Source organism: Carlito syrichta, unplaced genomic scaffold (assembly GCF_000164805.1).
Source record: "Carlito syrichta isolate Samal-C Ts95f unplaced genomic scaffold, Tarsius_syrichta-2.0.1 Scaffold304630, whole genome shotgun sequence".
Taxonomy (NCBI): domain Eukaryota; kingdom Metazoa; phylum Chordata; class Mammalia; order Primates; family Tarsiidae; genus Carlito; species Carlito syrichta.
The window spans coordinates 478,361-501,934 of NW_007248726.1; the positions used below are offsets into that span (position 1 = coordinate 478,361).

Sequence of the window (23,574 nt, forward strand, 5' to 3'; positions counted from 1 at the left end):
AACTTTATTTTTGGGGGGGGGGTTGTTTTGTTTGGTTTTGTTTTGTCAGAGTCTCACCCTGTTGCCCAGGCTGGAGTGCAGTGGCACACTCATAACCACAGTGGCACACTCATAGCAACAGTGGCACACTCATAACCACTGCAGCGTTGAGCTACTGGACTCAGGTGATCCTTCCACCTCAGCCGTTCAAGGAGCTGGAACCAGAGGCACGCACCACCATGCTCAGCTAATTTCTTAATTTTTTGTAGAGACGAAGTCTCACCAAGTTACCTAGGGTGATTTCAAACCCCCAGGCTCAGGCAGTCCTCACACTTCTGCCTCCCAAAGAGCTAGGATTACCTGTGTGAGCCACTGCACCCAGCTAAAAAACATTTTTTTAATAGTCTAAGAAACTTTCAAATTAAATTAAAACATGTTTTGCTATATAAATGAAGAAAAATATTTCCATAGCAACTGGTTTGTGATGACCATTTCTAAATATCATTTTGTTGTTGTATTACTCTTTTGGTGCTGAATCCTGCTTACTCTCCATTTAGGAAACCTATCTAATGTTAGAGACACTCAGGGAGAGGGTGGTCCTGAAAGAATCGGCAAATGGTGACATCTGCTGTGCCTCCTTTCCCTTAAAAGTGTGTAACACCTCTGTTGGAAAAGGTATAAAGCCATAAGAACTTAAGTTTTGTTGTTGTTGTTGTTGTTGTTTTTGCGTTGGAGTCTCACTCTGTTGCCCAGACTGGAGTGCAGTGGCCGCTCCCGGCCACCGCAGCCTCGACCCGCTGGGCTCCGGCGATCCTTCCACCTCAGCCTTCAGATAGCCGGAATTACAGGCACGCACTACCATGCCCGGCTGATTTTTTTATTTTATTGTAGAGATGAGGTCTCGCCAAGTTGCCCAGGCGGGTCTCAAACCCAAGAGCTCAGGCAATCCACCCACCTCAGTCTCACAAAGCATGGGATTACAGGCTGAGCCACCAAACCCGGCTAAGAACTTAAGTTTTAATAACATTTCAGTTTATAGCCCATTTCTTATGGTATGTCTTATTAAAAAATAAAAAAACAACAAAACACTATTGTTCTAGTTTCATGATCTTCCATTACATCTCTGTGTGACAAAATGGGCAACAGTTTGCTACTGTTTAAGAAGGAAATGCTTACATTAATCTCAGGCTCACTAATCAGATATTGGTTTTACTGAGAATAACATTTGGTGAGAACCTAATGAGTTTCCCAAGATAATTGTTGTTAACTGGTGGAGCTGGTGACATTTTGCATGTCACTCCCAGTCTCTACCCCTGTGGTATATTAAGAACATGCTTTGAGCAAATGCTTTAGCATTTTAATTGCAAGTCAACCTTTAAAAAAAATCTTGTAGCAAACGTCTCTTCTATAAGATTGTCCATAGAAATTTACTTGAAATTTGTCTTAGGTATGTATTTGGTATTGTGTTTTAATGAGATTCAATAGAAAAGCATTTGCAAAAACAGTATACCATAAAATACAAAGTGCACTCAATGTGTCCCCTTGATGTCATCTGTCACTTTCCAGAAACAAATCATATATTTTTCCTTTGTGTACAGTTGTTTAACTTAAAGGTAAAAAAATAACTTTTGCATGATATTTCTGTGAGGTGTAGGTGTCCTATTACTAGAAAAAGTACCTACAAATGTAATGCTCATAAACAAAACTGTATTCAAATGTAATAAGGGGAAATGTGCTATTAATAGATTCTTGATTGCTTCTCAGCTTTTGGCTAAGATCAAGTGTATTAATAGATTCTTGAGTTGACTCATCTTATAAACATTTACCTGTAAATTTGTCTCTTTTGCACATAGAAATATGTTATACTGTGCATTTTCTGAAAGTAAAGTATACCTGTAAATTATGCCCATTCATTTACTGCACTGCGATTGGATTATTCTTCAGTAAAACTTGATTTGAGGCTTTGGAAAAATCAGCCAGATATGGTTATTTTTTCTGTAAGATGCCAGATTGTGTTTTGGTGACCTCTGCTATTATTTAAACGACCCATATGTGCATTAGTCAGGATGAGCTTCTGCAGCACAGAATTGGACTAAGTTTGCTCTCCCATCACTCTCTTTGTATCTTGTAAACTCTTATGTTCCTTTGTGTGTTTGTGTATATGTGTATGTGTGTGTTGTAGCTACTTAAGCCTCTACCCACTTACAATCTATGTAACATAGGTTGGCTTATTGGCTTGTATCGTTTCAAGAAATGTTGAAAAGGAGGTTCTATTTCTAAACCCACCGAATAGATCACTTTTATGATATGTTTGTTTCAGGAATTTGGAGGTTTGATCTACGTGTTTATTCAACCTTAAACATACCTCCCTCCCAGCTGCACTTATTTGCCAATTGCTTTACAGCACTCTTCATACTTTTTTAAATCTGTGGAGTTGTTTTTGTCTTGTTGCATTTTTTCTTCTGTTTAAAGATATATCTGTTATTCAAATATAAAAATGACTTAGGAAAGAACATCCTAAAGTTTATTTAGAAATTCACCAAGCCACATACTAATGCATCTCTAATGGGGACATTTCTTTTCACACCTCTAAGGTGATTGAGCCTGTCCTTTAAAGTGAGATTTGCAAACCAGTGTCTGGCAGCTCCAATTAGCTGCTTTTGGGTTTGAAGCACATCACAAACAGTAACAAGGTCTCCTAGGACACTCCTACTGCAAGTAATGTAGTCATATTTCCTCATTAGTTCTTTTCAATTGTCACTAATGCCATGTTTCTGCTTTTGAGTCGGAGACAAAAACATAAAAATTTGGTATGTATGTAGAATGGGCCATTGTTTTCCATAATTCAAGCCTCTTTTGAATTCCTTTGATAGTTTTGAAGCTTACACAGCTTAATTCATTAACCTTTACCCTTCACATAAATCAGGTGATTAGGAATCTCTTGCTAAGGAGACAGATTTTCCTTCCAATGAAACTAAGTAATGCCTTCTCTTCTTTAAAAAAAAAAATCCTATATAACTCACAAAAATATCCTTTCTGTTGTTTTTCAAATTTCATCAAATGTCGGGTGAATTTTAGAACATTATCAAAAGCAAGTGAGCATAAAATTTACATTATTATCAAAAATAATTCTGGATGCTTTGGAGCAGGTTTTCTGGCCCCTTTCTGTATTCTAAAATTGTGTGTGTGTGTGTGTGTGTGTGTGTGTGTGTGTACGTGTGTACGTACATATGTACCCAACAAATGTTACTCAAGAATTTACAATGGTAGCAATTTTTTTTTTTTTTTAGTTGGAGTCTCACTCTGTTGCCCAGACTGGAGTGCAGTGGCCGCTCCTGGCTACCACAGCCTCAACCTGCTGGACTCCAGCGATCCTTCCGCCTCAGTCTTCCAAATAGCTGGAACTACAGGCGCATGCTACCACACCCAGCTAATTTTTTAATTTATTGTAGAGATGAGGTCTCGCCAGTTGCCCAGGCGGGTCTCGAACCCACGGACTCAGGCAGTCCACTCACAGCCTCCCAAAGCGCGGGGTTACAGGCTGAGCCACTGAGCCTGGCTATTGGTAGCAATTTTAAAAAATCTCTTCATACCCCTGTCAAAACAAGAAAGGAAGAAAATAAACTGAGGGGGAGGGGCTATTTAGAATAAGCTAAAGTATATTTAAATGAACTAGGGCATTTGATTTGAAGAAATTTTCATACTTTATAGAGAAAGATGATGTGGGCTTCAAGAGACGTGGTGGTTCCGTGATTCCCTGGAGGTGACACTAGAATCTAAGTCTTTCAATTGTTTATTCCCTCTTGTTAATGTACATCTCCCCTTATTTCTCAGAACTCAGGAAAATGGTTTAGTAGGCCTAATTGTATTTAACATTTCATGGGATCTTTTAACAGTATTTGATACTCTTTGATATTTTTCCACTATGCTATTTCCCATATTATGAATTTTTCCTTAATACTCTTATAGAGTGTTACTTTCTAAGGATATACTTGTCCTTCTGAGTTGTATAATTCTTTACATTATCATGTATGAAGTGGGAAATCTTTGAACATACTGAGCCAAAGAAGATGTTAATCATATGGTATTCTAAGGCTTGTTCTTAGGGATGGTGGGGACAGAGGATGGAGGGGAAAATGGGAAAAATTTGAATTCTAGTCTCTGAGTTTAGAGTCTCATGGCTTGACCCTAGGGACAAAATTGTAATTTCTCTCTTTTATTGGTACTTTTATTGGTACTGTTTTCAAAATATTCCTTTAAAAACTTACCTGTAATACTTGTAGTCCAAGAGTTTAAATAATTACAAGTTTATATTTTGTTTTCTTCATATATACTATATAGCAGACTGAAAGTTGCTCTGATGTTAATACAATAAGGTTCATGACTGGAGGTTACAAAGACCTTTTGAAAAACAGAATAGAATTATTTAGAGTAGATGTGATTCGCAGACTTGTGTTATATACTTCTTGTAAATATATTCTAGAGTGGACTCTAAAATATTCAGGAGAAAATGACAGTCACCACCCATGGTCTTTCATCATGAACTGCAATCACCACATGCTGCCTGGGAAACTAGACCTAAATGAATTATAAGACTTCAGACACTAGGCAGGTACGTGAGGTGGTGTTCCATTTCCTCCAATTTGCAGTAATAGAATAACACAACCCACTTCCATTTTCAACTCTCAAAACAATGGCTATCTTATCTACTTATTTCAACCACTCAATTTTGGTTTTAAATATTATATTGAGTTTTTGTCCAGATTCACAGAACTTGGGGTTTCTCTCCTCAAATATCACAACCATGAAAGATATAAAATTAATATCTTTCTAGAAATCTTTCAGGGAGTCCTTTTTTTCTCCACGAATTCTTATTTGAGGAATATTTCCATGTTGTGCATGACTTCTAAAGCACTGACTATAATCAACACAATTAAAAGTATTTAGAAAACCCTGTGTACTTAAACTTTCAAGAATAGAGCAAAAACTCCAGGTGATCCTCTATAAAAAGCAAAGTACTTTTCTCTTACATTTCTCCTTTTATTGTCTGAAAGATACTTAGTGCTTACTTGGCTATTATATTGCCTTTTGAGTAAGCTAAATAATTCTGTATTAACTATTCATAATTGTCTACACTTCTTAGACCTTTCTCTGTCATGTAGGGAGGAAAACTGATGTTCTTTACCTTTCATCAGTTTACCTTTTATCAGTTTTAGGATAGGCTTTATCCAGTGATTGATCGCCTTATTCTTTATAACTACTAGTTCTTGTTGCCTGTGAAATAACATTTGACTTGACTTGTACAGTGAAATTGATTTGTGTTATTTGCTGTCTGTCTTCTTCTCTGTATGTCTCTAATGTTCATAAGTGCTTGTAGTATATCTAATGTACAGCCAAGTAGAAGGAATACAAATAGAATATTGCATTTGTTTAGAGTTTTTTATTATCAAATATAAAATCAGGCATTTTGAATATAGCATTTGAATATAGCATGATAACAAAATATAATTAATGATTTTGTGTGGTTTCACCTTTGGGTCTGCAAATTTTTTGGCACATGCCAGAGGAGGACAGTGAGATATATGTATTTTATTTGACAGAAAATAGATTCTTTAATAATTTAGGACTTTGTAGTCATCTAGAGCCTTTATACTGTTAGCATGCTTAAAAAATGGGTTTTTAAGTTGTATATAAAATGTAGATTGTTGGCAATGTTTTATTTATGGTTTATCCTTTTTAATGCACTTATTCAAATGTTACACTAAAACCAAATAACATAGAATTAGATTTTGAAATTTCCCCTCATGGTAATCTGTATAAATTGCAATTGCAATGTGTTACTGTTGTAAGTTTTCTGTTGTACTCATGGAAAAGCTTATCTATTTTTATAATAAATCTTTTTTTAAAAACAGTCAAAAAAGGATGTTTATTCAGTTTCTGAGGTAACTTGAAATGTTTATCATTCCATTAAAACAAATTTCTATAAAAATATTTTAAAAGAAAAATATTTCTTCTCTGTAACTAATTTAACCTTCAGTAATGAATTATGTGAAGTAAAATTGTATAGTTTCCTGACATTTTATGAAGATACCTACAAATAAGCAGACAGCAAATAAAATATCTGAAAGACAGAGATGGATACAGAGTAATTTTTTGATGGATTATACACACAGGTATCAAATTACTTGATCTGTACTTCCTAGAAAAGGTTAATGACTCTTTTTGCTTTTACCCTTTTACTTAACTGTTATTTATAAAGATTAAAACAGGGAGTACATTGAAGGGTGTACATGCCTATGTGTCTGTATGACTGCACAGATTTTTCTGATATTATAGGAAACTGATCCACAAAATGAATAGCATTGTTAATCATGATTTTTAAAGTTCACTCAGTTCTCTACTACAGTTTCTGCTAGGACTCAGAGCAGAGCAGACCATTTTAAAACCTTTTAACTTAAATGAAGCCAGAAAAGACTTTAAATCTTATATATCTATGTATTGTTAAAATGGTCTAATCCTACACAATTTATTTTAAAAATTAAAAATAAAACATTTTAAAGTAAAAGATTTTAAAGTTGTTATGTGTGCAAATTTTTCTTTAACCTTTAAAAGTTACAGATTTTTAGAACATATTTTTGTCTTGTATTGAATAAGAATTTGCAAAAAATATGTATTTCAGTGTTATCTAATTTCATGATTAATAATTGAACCTTGAGCATATTACTATCCACCTATAATGACCATCCATCTACATTCTACAGTTTTATTATAATTATTTTTATATTATTTTATTATATTAATGATATATATTCATTGCATAGAGTATGTTTACTAATCTTTTATTGTCAAATGTAACATTACTCTTATTGGAATATTTCTTTTTAATTTCTTTGGTTTTAAAAGATTCACTAGTCATAAATATATTTAATTAGAGTCATTTAAGCATTAGAGCACTTGAGTTTAAAGCAGGGAATATAATACCTTTTCCTGAAACACCTTGAAAGAGGTTTGTTGAAAGAAGAGAGCTGTGGCATTCATCAAATTTTGGCCTCTTCCTGTTATACTTGTGGACAAATTCTTGCTAATTTAATTTGAAACACATTAGTATAATTCATCACCTTTTTTTTCTGTTTCAGGTGTGTGGAGGTCATTGCAAAGGAAGGACAAAACCTGAAAGAGCTGTATTTGGTGTCCTGTAAAATCACAGATTATGGTATGTCCTTTTTAAGAACAAAAAGTTACAAAATCACTGAAAGGCTTTTTATTTTTGAGTCGGAGTCTCACTCCCTCACCCATGCTGGAGTGCAGTGGCATGCTCACGACCACCCCAGCATTGACATGGTGGGCTCAGGAGATCCTTCCGCCTCAGTCTTCCAAGTCGCTGGAACTACAGGAGCACGCTACTGCACCTGGCTAATTTTTTGATTTATTGTAGAGATGAGGTCTTGCCAAGTTACTCAGACTGGTTTTGAACCCGTAAGCTCAGGCAGTCCTCTCACCTCGGCCTCCAAAGTGCTGGGATTACAGTCTGGAGCCACCGCACCTGGCCGGCCAAAAGGTTTTTTTTTGTTGTTTTTTTTTTTAAAAGAAATCAGGAACTATCTGCTAAGAACCAGAGTAAAGTGTATGTGCTTATCAATTCATTATAACATTCAATAACACATGCACACATGGACACACACACACACAGGATTAAAAAGTATGACTAAAAGAGCTATACATGAAAATAAGTTTCGAGACAATTAAATGCTTGATACAATAAATATAACTAAGGAAATTTTTACGGAGTTAATTTGCTTGATTTAATGTTGATGTTTAGATATATAATAATGAAAAAGGGTATACATTTGTGTGCAACACTTTATCTTAATTTTCAATATCCTTTTAAAGTAGAGAACAGCAAGTTGTTTTTTACAGATATGAAAAATATGAGATCATACTTTTGGAGAAAAATAATTAGCTTTTCCTTGTTTGCTTATCTTTATAATTTTTCCTAACCATTTGTGTAGTTAATCTAATTATAGAGTTTTAACCAGATATTTGGCTTTCTAACTAATTTGTTCATTTAAATTTGAGAATATGGTTTCTACCTTGAGGGAAGTTACTATCTATTAAGTTTTTATTGGTACCTTTGGTATAAAACAGTAAATGACTCAAATCGTAGGATGTCATACTGACCATCTGCACTCTCTCCTAGGTAGGAGAGTTGTATTTTATCAGCTACTAAATGAAGAACTAAATTATGGATGAGCTATACTAAAACTATAATTTAAAAAATAATGTAAAAAATTTTAACTTAAAAATACTCCTAATTTCAGAATTTTCTTTTGGAGAATTGATAAATATGTCTTACATGGATTTATTTATAATGCTTCTGTGTTGTTGGTTTTTTCCTAATTTTATATCATATTTTTCTTTTCTTGTAGTTTTTCTGATTTGGCATATTAGATTGCCACTTAGATATGGTGACTCTTTAAAACCTCCAGTATGTCCCCTATTGTCTAGGCCCTAATGTGTTGTCCCTGCCTACCTGTCCAAAACCAGGATCGTGTGTGTGTGTGTGTGTGTGTGTGTGTGTGTGTGTGTGTGTGTGTGTGTGTAGATTTGTTAGCTAACTAACAAATCAACATTCATTCATGCCAATTCCTTATTTGGCATTCACAGTTCTTTACCATTAGTCCCCTAATGCTCCTCCAGTCTTATTGTATATTTCTCCCCTTTACCTAGTCACTATCAATTGTTGTATAGATAATAGTCAAAAGCTGTGGTTTAAATCCCTTATAATGAACTCTTCTGAGGTTCTGCAGTGGAAAATATTACCAAAATCAACTTTATTCTGGAGGCATAGGGATACTTTGTCTCATAACAGTTAGTGCCCAGCACCTATCTGTTAAGTTAGCAAGTGAAACATCATCATCATCATCATCATTATCCAGAAGATATGGAGAAGAGAAAAATCTTTGAACTTGGGACAGATCTAGGATCAAGTTCTGTCTTTGTTCTTTGTTCTTTGACCTTAGGGAAGTTCCTTCACTTATATGAGACTTGGTTTCCTTAGTTGTAAAATGGGGAATTAATGTCTGACTTCATGACTCCTATATGTTCCTGGCACCCAGTCTAGTGAGCAGCACAGTGTATGCTGCTAATAAATGCTGCTTTCCTACAGGAGTGGGATAGAGATAAGAGTCACTCAAAATTCTTCTACTTTCTCTTTTGTCTTAAGTCTTGGAAGAGGTTTTGTTTTTGTTGTTATTGTTTAGTGATACTCTCATATTCTGATGTTTTTAGATTTGGGGACTTTTTTCTCTTAGTATGGTGAAAATGTGTTACTACCTTGCCCGTATGGTTTTATTTATTAGTATCTCTGAATTATTTTATGTCAGTGCTTCTCAACTCTGCACATTAAAACATCTGGAGAGTTTCTAAAACATACTCATGTGAGAGGCTTACCTAAGACTAATTACATCCGAATATCTAGGAGGTGGGGTCCAGGCAATGGTTTTATAAAACCTGTTGAAGTAATGATAATGCCAGCCAAAGATGAAAACTTATCTAGTCCATTTGGATGGAAGCAGAAGTGAACATTTTAGGGACTTTAGCCCCATGGTGATAAGAAATTTGTGATGATTTTTCTTGTACCTCAGTCCCTCCAGCTTTCAAACTCTCTGCCCCATCTTATCTCCCTTGCTTCTCTAGAATTTTAGATATTAAGTCTTTGCACATCTATTGACTCTGTTCTCTAAATTGTTGGGGACACAATTGGGGCAGAGAGGAAAAGGTCGATAGGTTATGAGATTGTACTATAATTGCTATTTGATTATAAAATTAAATCAACTTACTGAAAGCTCCACTCATTTTTCCCCCTAGTATATATGAGTAATTTTTGTCAAAAGACAGCAAAAAGATTATTCATTGTAACCAGAGAAACAGCATGTTATTGGAGGTAACTGCTGTGCTAGGGAAGATGGTTCCTTTGCCCTATGTTGATTAGAAATTTGGAGAAGGAAAAATGGATGTCTTTTTCCTTCTTTAACAGGATAAGTAGAAACATATTCTGTAGAACATTTTGATTATTGAAGTGACTTAAAAATTGCAAATTTGATGTATACTTGATACAGAGGGAATTTCAACCTTTAAGAGACTACTCCACAATTCTTCTTTCTATTGCTTTACTCATATTTAAGCCAGCTAGTCTCATTTTGCCTCCTATTTTTATGGTGCTGAATATGAACTTGCTTTTAGTACAGTATACTGATAATTTTAAAGTTTTTTGCAAGATGCATCGATTCAGAAACAGCCCCTCACCTGGCACATCATTTTTAATGTTTGTCAAGATTCTCACAGATGTTGAATGTGGTATTATAGCACTTAGCAACACCTGACCAGACTGTTATGAAGTTATGTTCATTTTAATTGATATGTGATATAGTTGACATAAAGAAAACTATCATGCTAATAGGCTTCTTACTCCCCCAAATTGAGCTTAGATCTTTATAGTAAAGGGTAGCAATTATAAACAAATCAATAATTCAGGCCCAGCTAAATGGAAAATACAGTCTCAGGAAATTGTTCCCTGAGAAGAAATCTAATATTGTCACTTTTGTATCACTGAACAAGTGTATGTCATCAGCAGTATTGTGAGAAAAACTCAAACTTAGGAATCAGAGAGTTAGGTTAAAATTCCAGCTTTGCCTCTTCTTTTCTTTATGACCTAAAGCAAGTTACTTAACTTTCTAGTTTTCCCATCTGTTAAACCACATAATACGTGCTGCATAAGTTAGTGAAAATCAATATAAAACACTCATGTAGTGCCTGGTGGCATAGTGGAAACTCACTAATTGGCAGTTCTTATAATAACAGAATTCTCTTTATAATAATAGAATTCTCTTTCTGAAAAAAGAATGAACTCTTCTCCTTCTGCAAGTATGACTTTTCTGTTTGTAAAATCATTATTTAGAAGATTGATCTATGTTAGTCTTATGCTTAGTTGACCTCCAGACCTAAGCTATCTAAACAAGAATCTTATTAGTAGGGAATAGAAAGAAAGATATAACAAAAAGTCTGAAATTTTTAATTTGTCTTTCTGCCTTAGGTTTCTTGCCTATCTCTTCTTTATGTTACTTTCATTTTATTTGGATAATTTTTTCATTTTTTCCTTTGTTCCTGGAATTAATGTTTCAGATAATACTTCCCAACCTATCTTTTTGCTCAAACATTTTTCTTTTGAAAATTCTCCTTCTTCAAAAAAGTGTATCCATAGGATTAAGAAGACATAGGGCAAAAATCAGCCTCTGTCACTCACGCCTGTGGAGGTCAGACACAATCTTTCTCTTGGGCTACACAGCACTTCATATGGTGTAATAAATGGGGTGGATGAATAAATTGCTCGTCTCCATTAGTGTCTCCATAGTGAATTTTTTACCATTGTGACCCTTGTGTCAGGGGGCAGTAGTAAAAAGGATGCAGGTCTCTTCCTGGGTTAGTTTTTTTGTTTTTTAACTGTATCATTCCTGAGGGCCCTAGAAATATGCTGTAGAGATAAAAGTTTTGTTTCCCTTCTCAAGTTGTTGAATTGTCAAATAACCTTTAATTAAAGAGAATTGTAAACACTCAGCTACTAACATTGTTTTTTGTGGGACATTTGAGATCACTGGCAACCCATAGGCTCACTCTGTACCACTCCATATGCTTCTCTGTCACTTCTATGGACCCTTGAACTGCTCTCCCCAGACTGTCTTTGGCTGCCCAGTATTCTTTTTGATCATAGTACATTCTCCTCTGCCTAATCTGAGTCTTTTTAATATAACAAGGCTTACCCCAAAACTTTCGGATTGCTTTGGGCAAGAGATCACTCAAGTCAAGGAGAACACTGTGTCCATGGTTATCATTGGAGATGTCATTTTAGTTGGCTTGCCATATGCCAGACATGATACAAAATATTTCATTCTGTCAAAAAATATTGACTCAACACTCGCTATGTGCTGGGCCCTGTGCTAGTTGTAGGAGATATATAGTTTCTGTATTCTTGAAGGCTTCTTTTTTGTAGAATCCAGAGGACAGAGCTAGCCTACTTATTTAAAAAAAACTTTTTTTTAAATAATGTATCTTCTTCCAGACATGAAGAATGGCAGGGAGTGGCCTGATGACATTAATCTTTGCTTTGGTTTAACCTACAGCTCACCCCAGCCTTGTTGACCTTCTAAAGTTACTGAAAGATTAATAGGTTGTACCTTCCCTACCTCTTCTTGGGATATGAGACCTCGTTAGCTGTTACTTAACCTAAATTAGGATCTGGAATACATTATCAAAGTAAGCATACTGAAGAAACAAAAGAAATCCCAACAAGCATTCTGGTATCAATAATACTTTTCTCGCCAAACCAGTGCTGATAAATTATTCAAGAAAAAAGAATCTTTTTTTTTTTTTAATTTTTTTTATTATGAAGTTGTGGGGTACAGTTAAGGGTTAGGTATACAATTGCGTTTCATTCAGGCACCCTGTTGATATGGGGTGTTTCCCCCTTCCCAGACAGATATTTGCTACTGTTAATCCAAGAAAAAAGAATCTTATACCCCAAATAATTTTGCTCTTTTATTATATTATCTTATTTTTCATATTATTAAATATTCATTACATTTAATGATGCTTCTTTTTAAATGAAATGCTTGGGTTTTCCCTTTTATGTTTTGTTTAATTTTCACATTGTATTTCATATTGTTCCAAAATTGCTGCATAAGATTCCACTCCTTTGTCAGCAGGAATAACCCTTGTAATTTTAGAGTGACAGAGAAGAACTTTAGAAAATATATTTGCAAGTCAAAAAGAATGTTCTATTGTTTACTGTTGATTATTCACACTTTCCATTCTGTTATTTAAATATAGATCACTTTTATTGTTTCTAACAAAATAGAATTAAATTGCTAAATCTATTGTTGCAAATTTCTCCTGTTTATATGTCCATCTTAAAGGTTATTTCTCTCCACTTTTAATTTTTTATTTTATTCCTGGAGTTCCCCATTACTGGATTTATATTCCTACTGTTACATGTGTTATGTTCTTTTATTTTCTTAGAAAGGGGCATAAGTTTTTCACCAAAAATTTGGTATTATAAGCTTTCCTAAATACTTTTCTTTTCTCAGCAGCAAAGAAACTGTTGACTGTCTTTCCTATTTCCTAGGTCATCCTAGGACTGCTTCGAAGTAACCTTAAAATAAAAGACTGAACAATGACAATGCTTACCATTGTGTCTTGCCAGAATAGACTACATATCTCAAATGTTTTGAGGAGGGCTTCTTAAAATATTTTTTCAGGCTGGGCTCAGTGACTTAACCTGTAACCCCAGCACTTTGGGAGGCCGAGACGAGTGGATTGCCTGAGCCCACGGTTTTGAGACCAGCCCAGGCAACTTGGCGAAACCTCATCTCATCAGTAAAAAAAAAAAATTTTTTTTAAATCAACCGAATGTGGAAGTGTGCACCTGTAGTTCCGGCTACTTGGAAGGCTGAGGTGGAAGGATCGCCCGAACCCAGCAGGGCGATGCTGGCGTAGTCCTGAGTGTGCCACTGCACTCCAGCCTGGGTGACAAAGTGAGACTCCAACAAAAAAAAACCAAATTTTTAAAAAAATATCACTATAGTCAATTCAAAGATTAACTCTAGCTTCCTATATAATAGAAGTTTTTAAAAAAAATTTTGAAACATTCTAACCCACATTTAAAAGACAATGAATCTGTTTCTGTGTGTTTACCCCTTAACTTTCTTACTCCTCCAAGTACTTACCTGTTGTTGTTCCAAATTATTTTTTATAACTAAATAGTAAGTATTCATATTTAACTATTAACTGAAATATTAACATTTTTATTTCTTTTTCTCAATTACTTTTAGCATTTCTGAAGTATAGTGTTTAATTTTAATTAGCTGTGTTTAATGTTAGTCTTGTGAAGCAGTGTCCTGCAGATGCAGGAAATTTGACCCAGATCACTTGGAGTCATTTTCACAGAGTTCCCATCTTTAACCCTCATTGGTTTTGTACCTTCAGGTATGCAGACTAAGCATTGTACTATGCAGTTGTACTCTTTCATGTACTGTGCAATAATATAAGTAGAATCATTACTGACCTTTAGCATTATTATATCAGTGGTGGGTAAATCTAAATGGAGCTGGAATGAACACTAAGATAATTGCAATAACGATAAATTTCTAGTATCTCATGCAATAAATGACTTCCTAATTTTTAAAACTTGAAAATAGATGTCTTAGGTGGTAATGAGTTCTATTACAAGAAATATTCAAGCATAGATAATTTCTGGGAAAAAATGTGGAAAAATGGAAACATTTGGTAGGGAATTGACCTATATGATCTTTAAGTTACTTTCTAGTCCTGGGGATTATTCTGGCCTGGTTTTATTTTTTGTTTCATACAGCAAAAGTTTACTATATGTATACATACTGCTGTCAGAGTGTGGTGGAAAATACAGGGATGGATGGGTTGAAAAATAAGATATAAGCTATGTCAAGTTTTCTAACATATTAAGCAATATGATGGTGTCAAATAGAAAAAAGGAAACCCTGTGAGATGTAAGAGCTCAGGAGAGGATAGAGTCATTATAGACTGTGATAGTTGGGTAACGATTTGTGGAAGAGAAGACACAGGAGGACGAGATGAAGAGCAAAGTGCATGTGGGGTATTAAAACCCTAGGAAAGGCTCAGAGCAAGAACAGCTGTCTGAATGGATGTGTTTGTATGCGTTGGTTAATCTAAAGAAAGAACAGAAATCATCCAAAGTGATTACGTGCACACATGGGCAAATGTTGAAAAAACTTTATGAAAATATTCTAGTTGAAAATTCAGGATTGGTTCCAATTTTTGTTCTGACTTTTCCTGTCTTATTCACCATCCCTATGGCAACAACATTCATTAACATATATTATATGCAAGGAACTATTACTCTAGGTTATCACTACTTATCAAATGTCCAATTCAATTGAAAACAAGTCAAATACAAATCTTCATAGCAATAATAATAATGATTGAATGACTAAAATTTATTGTATGTTTTCTGTGGACATTAATTTTTGAACATCCCTCTTTAGATCGATACTGTTAGTATTCAGGCTTACAGTTGTGAAAATTGAGACCTGGAGAGCCTTAGGTTCACATAGTTTGTGAGTAAAACTATAGTATGGATTCAATATTAAGTTAGTCTTTTGCATAATCACTCATAGGTCAGTGATGTGCTTAAAGAATACTTATTATTAGCACACTTATTTTTCCGGTAAGATTTTTTCCAGATATCAGAGCTTTAAAAAATATAATTAAATCCCAGACAGCTATATGTGTCTGTGTATAAAGAAAAGTCACAGAGTAGCCAGCTACCCCATGAGATCTTTATTGTTCTAGAACTTAGTAGGTGTAATATACTTATTCACTATCACTTTCCTATGCTGATACTGAATACACATTGTGTGCCATGATTAAGTATTCCCTAGCTGAAAGGTGGAGACTGTAATTGATATTAAGTATGTATGCATCAAATATTTTCTTAATATTTCAAAGTATATGCAATTCTTCATGAATTTAAACTTTGTATTAATTACCTTTGAAAATTATTAAAAAACTTTATGAAAGAAATAGAAATATAGTTACCTATTTTTAATAATGAGAACATTGAGCCTAGACAGGTGTTTTTAAAAAAAAATTTAGAATCAGGAGATACAAGTACACGTTTGTTATATAAACATATTTTATAGCGGGATTAGATCTCAGGTACCCCATTCCCCAGATAGTAAACATTATACCCAGTAGGTAATTTCCAACCCAGACAGGTTTTAATTAACTTGTAAAGCTAAAACTAAAATCTCCACTATAGATGATTTCTTAATTTTCTCTGCATTTCATGTAGGAATTATTTCTTCATTTAAATGGTCATTTTAAAGCAGTTTAAGACAGTGATAAATGAAATACATTCATAGCAGTTTTTTAAAGTGCAGATTTTTTTTTCTAAAGATGTAGGGTACAATTCAGGATTAGGCATACAAATGTTCATTATGCAGGTACCCTTGTTGATGAGGTGTGCCCCTCTCTCCCCTGGCAGTTTCCCTCAACTGCCAATTCCACCTCTCCCTCCCCTGACAGTTTCCCACTATTGCCAATCCCTTTCTTACAGATAATTTTTCAAGGTCTGCTTATGAGTGAGAACATACGGCACTCTGTTCTTTGTTTCTGTGATAGATCACTGAGTATGATAGACTCTAAATCCATCCAAGTTGCTGTGAAGTCTATATGTTTGTCCTTCTTTATGGCTGCATAATATTCCATTGTGTATATGTATCACATTTTTTTATCTAGTCCAGCTTCAATGGGCAGCATGGTTGGTTCTGTGTTTTTGCTATTCTGAATAGAACTACAACAAGCATGCATGTGCAGGTATCTTTTGGTAGAATGACTTGAATTCCTCTGGGTATTCCCAATAGGAGGATTGCTGGGTCATATGGAAGGTCAATTTCTAGTTCTTTCAGAAATCACCACACTGTCTTCCAAAGAGGTTGCACTGGTTTGCATCCCCACAAGCAGTGTAGAGGCATTCCTTTTTCTCCACACCCTTGATATCATCGGTTGTTGTTTGTTTTATTAATGATGAAAGGGCAGCTATTCCTAGAGATACATAATTGTACCATTCTCAAAAATGTAAGCAATTGTTCCCTTCTTAAATTCCTTCCTTGAACTAGAACTCAGAAGTTCTCAGGTCTCAGTGTCATTATCTACCTCAGTTGCCCATTAATTTTATTCTCTTAGGAGAGCTCTCCAAAATGTTCTCTGAGAAGTCAAAATTGAATCGTTTTTTCAGTGTTGCTTTGTGCTCTGCCTCCTCTATTCTCTTTAGTGTTTCTTATTTTCTGAGATATCATGAAAACTAGGAGCAAAAAGGGAAGAAAAGCCCAAGTATTACATCCCTTTCTTCTAAAACGTCAAACCATATCTTTGAGATAATTTTATCCTTCCCAGCTGATGTTTGATGAAATTTACTTCACTAGTTAATAAGTTAATTAGTTACTAGTTAGTTAGTCTACTTAAGACATAACATCTGAGCCGGACTCAGTGGCTCAGCCTGTAATCCCACGCCTTTGGGAGGCTGAGGTGAGTGGATTGCCTGAGCCCACGGGTTCAAGACCCACCTGGGCAGCGAGACCTCATCTCTACAAAAAATCAAAAAATCAAAAAAATGCGTGGTAGCGCATGCCTGTAATTCTGGCTACTTGGAAGGCTGAGGCGGAAGGATCGCCCGAGCCCAGCAGGTCGAGGCTGCGGTGGCTGGGAGCGGCCACTGCACTCCAGTCTAGGCGACAGAGTGAGACTCCAACTCCAAAAAAAAAGACATAACATCTGATTTAAAGACAGAAGACAAAAAAATAAAAACTAACATCTACCAGTTTCCCAGTACAAAGTAACAGTAACACTCAAAACACAATATAACTTAAACATTAAAAATAATTGATTATACTGTATGTTTATCACCATTTAGAGTTGCATCCTTATATTCACTAACATTGATAAAATTTAAGCCTTTCCAGATGGTCTTTCTCTTATCTCTTAACTGGTCTTCCTTATATAAATATTAACTCATTTATCAACATTTTGGTTTATTTGAATTCAAGTTATGTAGAACAAACAAAAATAATACATGATTGTTTCCCTTTGTTTTCCAGTTTTTAAAATGTGGAGTTGGTTTGCATCATCCACCAAAGGTGGTCAATGAGAGATTGATTGATTATCTAATTATTTTAAACTCAGTGATTCATTGCAATTACTTTTTCTTATTGATATTCAAATTGTCCTATCTTTGGTAGTGGAAGCTTTTAAAAATATTTTCCTGTCTCTTCTTGACCCATTATGTCTAGATATACCAGACTGATCTTATGCACCTCATGGTAGGGGTATGGGATCATACATTTTTCCAAAGAATGCTGGTTCCTTTGAATGAATTTTTCTAAGCCTTTGCTGCACTCTGAATCTTATTTCACTATATTTCTTGCTTACTATTTCTCCAGCTTAAAACCTATTATACTTCTCATCACAGGTCAAGCATTCTCCTTACAACTCAGCAAAGTCAGTCCTCCCAACCCTGGGTTTCAAACATCCTTATTCAAGGATTCCCAATACGCTAGAACCTTCTATGTTCTTATATCCAACACTCACTTAATCCCCAGCCACATTTTTTGCTTTTGGAGAAATTAAGGGTGGAATATGGAAAAGAAATACTTTTATATTTAAGCCACTTCATCAACTTTCTGGGGATTGCCTTCTGATTTTGTCTCAAGTATTTTGCATTTGTTTTGAGTACAGATTGAAAATGAACCTTTTGAATTCAGCCATTTATAAATAAGTAGAGAAGTACTGAAGCAGTATGGTCTTACATTCTCTCATTCAGGGGCTTTCAAACTTCTCTGTCCTACAGTGAGAAATCAATTTTATATTCGAAGTGCTTGTTGGACTCTCGCTAAATTGATTGTATCACTTAGTAGGATGACCAGCAGTTTGAAAAACAGTGCTCTTGTTCAACTTCTTCCATTGTGTAAGAGCTAGGTCAATCGGTGAATGACTTGCTAAACTGTAGACAACAGATGGGTTTCCTTGACAAAATGGACACAGTTCTTCTGGAGATAAAAGGTGCCAACCTTCCACAGCTCATTAGATCCCTATTATCTATAAAATCAGGAGTTAATATTCCTTCTATCTCATATTTTTGGGAGTAAGAGAACCAAACAGATTCCCTTGGTGATTTTACTGTAGGATAGATATTAAATGGAACTTTCTCCTGAGACAAAAGGCAGTTTTGTTCATCTAATTTCCTAATTAAGTAAATCAAGCTTACTTTTAACTTAAATATTAAACTGTTAATGTTAACCCTTATTCTAAAACATCCCCTTGGATTTGTAAGATTCAATCACCTAGAATTTATCTGTCAAATGTATTTCTTTTCTTGGGTTTATCTGCATAACATTAAATAAATAGTTTGAACTTTTCAACTTTTCAAACAATTGTGTTGCATTGATGTAGCTGATCCAGCCTCTGTGTGCAGTGTGTGCAGAGTACCTGAAAGCAACTTGACTTCTGATGAAAATGAATTTGGGCAGAGAAAAGGAGACTTTAAAAATTAAAAATAAGGAATAAACAAAGAAAATCCACTCTGTCTTCAGGAAGTTGTGGTACTTTTCTATTTGAGAGAGAGATAGTGAGAGAGATGTATATATATTCTTCTCATATGAACTGTGTTTATACTTATATAATAAAAATTTTGCTTACCAAGATACTTTCATATGGTAAATATTCTAAGAAGCAAAAGAAAAAAATTGTGTAGAAAACTAGCTAAGTATTATTTGATGATTGACACATATATTTTTAATCATCTCTCTTTCTTAGGTTAAATTTTCCTTTTTTTTTTTTTTCTTCCTTCTTACTGTCTCATTCCTCACATATGGCTCTAGGAGCTTCTCCAAGAAAGCAATTTTTCTTTGAAGATATTTTATTTCTGCTCATAAAGAATTCTTCTGTTCTACTATTAGATTTAAAATCATAATAAAATCCTAATAGGATCCAGCTCCTTCCCTGCTCTGTATGTTTGGAAATATTTCCAAAGTCAGCCTTAAAAAGTTGGATTTGAGGTTTAAAGTCTAGAGATACTTCTCTAGTGTTCTCAGGACCAGGCAGTTATGCAAGGAGCAGCTCGTGGCCAAGCCACAGCCATGCAGTTGATACTTCCTGAACATGCTTCAGGAGGGAACATTTGAAATTTCAAATTATCTCCACCTTGTAGTAACCAATTAACTTTGAAATGAATAAGAATAGTATATACTATAGTAACACATATATAATAATACATATATTCCATATATATGTAATATCAGTAATAAACAAGATTTAAGCTGCCAATTTTGAATGGCAATAAGGAGCTTAAAATTTCAGCTCTACAAAATAAATGAAGAGTTTGAAATTTAATCAGTCCTATTTTATGTTGAGGCAAATGTACTTGGCTTTTTTTGAGAATCATACCTTCTGCTCTGGTTTACATAAGGAATTGGGTGAAATCCTATAAAGCATTTGCTTTCAACTTTGCCATTATAACACACCTTCCTTTCAAGGTTCACAAATGATTTGCTTTCTAAAAAATTATAAATTAGAACAGATTAAGTGATACTTTGTTTTCACTTGCTTGGATTCTGATTTTTTTAATTTCTTAAATTTTAGGAAGAGATGAGTTTATCACGTGTGCTGAAATTTGCACATGGCATGTGGCTTCTTTGTTGTCTCAGCTTTTGGTGCATGGTACTTTGCAGTTCTCTGCTGTTAGTTATTTACATGCTTGTGAAATGTATCATTACTCCTGTTATGCATATTCTCCCACTTTTGTCTCATTCTTTTACTTCCATACCATTTGGGGGCTAGAGAAAACTCAGGGAATACCCATGAATATATGCCAAACATGCAAATATTATCCATCACATTCATCATTCTGTGGAGGAACACACTGATTCTAGAGCAGGAGGCTCTGAGAGCAAATAGGACACCAAGCAGCACAAACCCAAAGCCTCTCTCCCACACGCACACCTCAGTTATGTGGAAAGGGACAGCCTTTCTGTAATCGTGCTGCTTTTCTCACAAGGCGTATGCTTCATCTTTTTTGCTAGACGATTGATTTGAAATCTATTCTACTTAGATTTATGAAAACATATAATTTTTAAATTTTTATTTGAGAAAGTGGTCTTAATTTTAGTAGCCTACATATCATATACTTTTAAATTTATTTTAAGATATAGCATTTATATTAGAAGCCTACTATAATATCTCAAGGTTTCCTGATAATGGAAAGATCCTTTAAAACATTTTTTGTAGTGGGTCCTACAAATATTTGCTTCTTTTAAACATTAGGAAATTGGTTGAAAATTGCAAAATTAGACTTTGGAGCTGTGTAGTGTATTTTTGGACGATTACAAATCTATCTAAATCTATAACCTGCTAGGAGAGATCAGATCCCTTCCAGCTTGTGATTGTAATATATGATTTGTGTGGACTTGAGACTGTCTCACAACTGCATTTAGTATTTTCTGAACTGAGCTTCTGTTTTGTACCAGGCAGGTTTCTAACTGTGCATGTTCAGTTCACTGATTGACTAACTGAGAGCCAAATTATTCTCACTAACACATACTCAATTTCCAACTACTACAGAAAAGATGAACTTCAGGGCCAAAATTGGACCCTTACTAACAAAGCTTGCTTTCTGCCAGTAGTAATACTTACACAGTGAATGAAAATTCAGTGACCTATATTCTTCCATTTAAATCCTTAAAATTTTAAATTAAAACTTTGTCAACAGTAATTCTAACCATACTGAGGCAAAAAGAGCGTTCCCTGCAATCTGGCAGCACTAAATATAATTCCTAACTATCAAAAATCCGTTTTCTCTGCATAACTTTTAAGAACTCTCCTGATGTCTTGAAAATTCCATGCAATTTTCTTTAAAAGTTGGTTTGGAATGCCACTGTGCATCTTGAAGCCCACATACAGTGAGTTAAATTACAGCAATAGCTTATTTCTCAAGCACCATATAGTTGCAAATCCTTTATCCTGAAGTATATAGTAAAGGATTTTCTCCTTGAACAGTGAAGAAAGTTGAACTTTGGGGTTGTTTCAGGTTAACACATGATGTGCTGCACACCTAAATCTGTGTTTTGCCTTTCCCAAAGTTTTTCTCCTTTATTCATTTCTGCTTCTCATAAAAGGAGTTAAGTATGTAGTACTGATTATAAAACTGGATTCATATTATCACTGTTTTCAAAGCACCATTTCCCTGTACTGGCTTATGTAAGTACTTCCTTTTCAGTGGGTTAATCTAAAGGCAGGATAGAAGACTGTTTATTCTTACCACTGTTTCTGTCACTGCATCATGACTACTACCGGTCTTCTCTAACTCAGTAAATGGCATCACTAGTCACCTTGTTACTTGGCCAAAACTTTAATCTCCCTCATGCCTCAATTTCCTTCATACTTCTCATCACAACCATTAACAAGCTAGGTTAACTCCATCCTCAAAATATATTTCAAATAGAGCCAGACCCACTGATAACTGTGCTAGCCACTTAAAGTTATCCTGTATTTGTTTTCTTCCTTCCTTATAGTCTGTTTGTCAAGAGCAGATTCAGTCACCTTTCTAAGATATTTTTGAAAGTGAGTTAAAATGTTATTTAAATTATTGTTTTCATGACCTTAGCAATATGGTTTTTATCCTGGATTACATATAGACCTAAAATCAAAGGAAACATTACAAATTAAACATTCAGGTGCCTTGCCTACCATAAGGTCTTTTTAGGTTCAACTAAGTATTTAGACATTTACCCATCACAGACCACTCTTGGTACAGTGTGCTTACAAGGATGAGACCCTTAGCTTGCCAGAGGGCAGTGTCAGGCAATCAGCTTCTATAGAAGACTTTGTGGCAGTCCATGTTGCAGTCCACCCAGGAGTCACAAGGCTCTTCTTTCACCCACTAGATAAAGGCTCAAGTGTAAGAAGATGAGGTCCACATAGCATAGGTATGGGTATTGCCCTGGCTTAGAAGCTTCAAGACCCTAGAAACTAATCTCTTGGAGCAATCCATAGATGTAGCTTCTAGCATTCACAAAGGTTATAAGTCCAGTTATAAGAATGCACTCAGGCCGGGCTCAGTGGCTCAGCCTGTAATCCCAGCGTTTTGGAGGCTGAAGTGAATGGATTGCCTGAGCCCGCGGGTTTGAGACCTGCTCGAGCAACTTGGCGGGACCTCATCTCTACAATAAAATCAAAAAAATTAGCCGGGTGTGGTAGCACACACATGTAGTTTCAGCTACTTGGAAGGCTGAGGTGGAAGGATCGCCGGAGCCCAGCAGGTCGAGGCTACAGTGGCCAGGAGTGGCCACTGCACTCCAGTCTGGGCGACGGAGTGAGACTCCAACTCAAAAAAAAAAAAAAAAGAGATGTTTACAGAACTGACAACTTTTTTTCCCCAGAACACTCTATGCTGGTTAGGGGATACCAGGTGACAGTTTACCAGCATTCTCAACAGTAGCAAAGTGAATTGCTAGAGTGGCAAATTTTCATTTTTTTTTCTGTTTCACTGTGTCATTTGGGGACCAGACTGTTACAATAGGCATAATCAATATTCTCAGTGATTTTGCTGCCTGAGATTAGCTAGATTTTTCTCCTTATACACAAACAAAACAGAAATCTAAAGGTGCTTGTTCATGTGGTTATCTGCACTGTAGTTAAGGTGAGTCTCAGGTAAGGCCAGGACTGGGTGTCTAGATTGCTCCAGAGGCTAGAGTAGAGGGGTTTAGAGATAGTTGTGTCATCTAGTTATATTGCCTACCTCATCTGTCTCAATTTTAGGAGTATATCTATGTTTTTAATGCATTGGGTAGGGGAAACAAGAAATACGGCATGGATGGTGGTTAAATATCTGTTCTTTAATATCTACCACACCCGGCTACTTTTTTAAATTTATTTTAGAGATGAGGTCTTGCCAAGTTGCCCAGGCGGGTCTCGAACCCGCAGGCTCAGGCAATC

The 23,574-nt window shown here is 35.2% G+C and overlaps 1 protein-coding gene across 1 annotated transcript in view; it reads left to right on the forward strand.

The window, feature by feature from the left end:
* Positions 1-23,574, forward strand: part of FBXL17 (F-box and leucine rich repeat protein 17) — a 522,435-nt gene that overhangs the window by 352,376 nt on the left and 146,485 nt on the right. Inside the window, exon 8 of the mRNA XM_021713613.1 lies at positions 7,116-7,192. Within this exon, the coding sequence (XP_021569288.1) occupies positions 7,116-7,192 (77 nt within the window). The remainder of the gene's footprint in view (positions 1-7,115; positions 7,193-23,574) is intronic.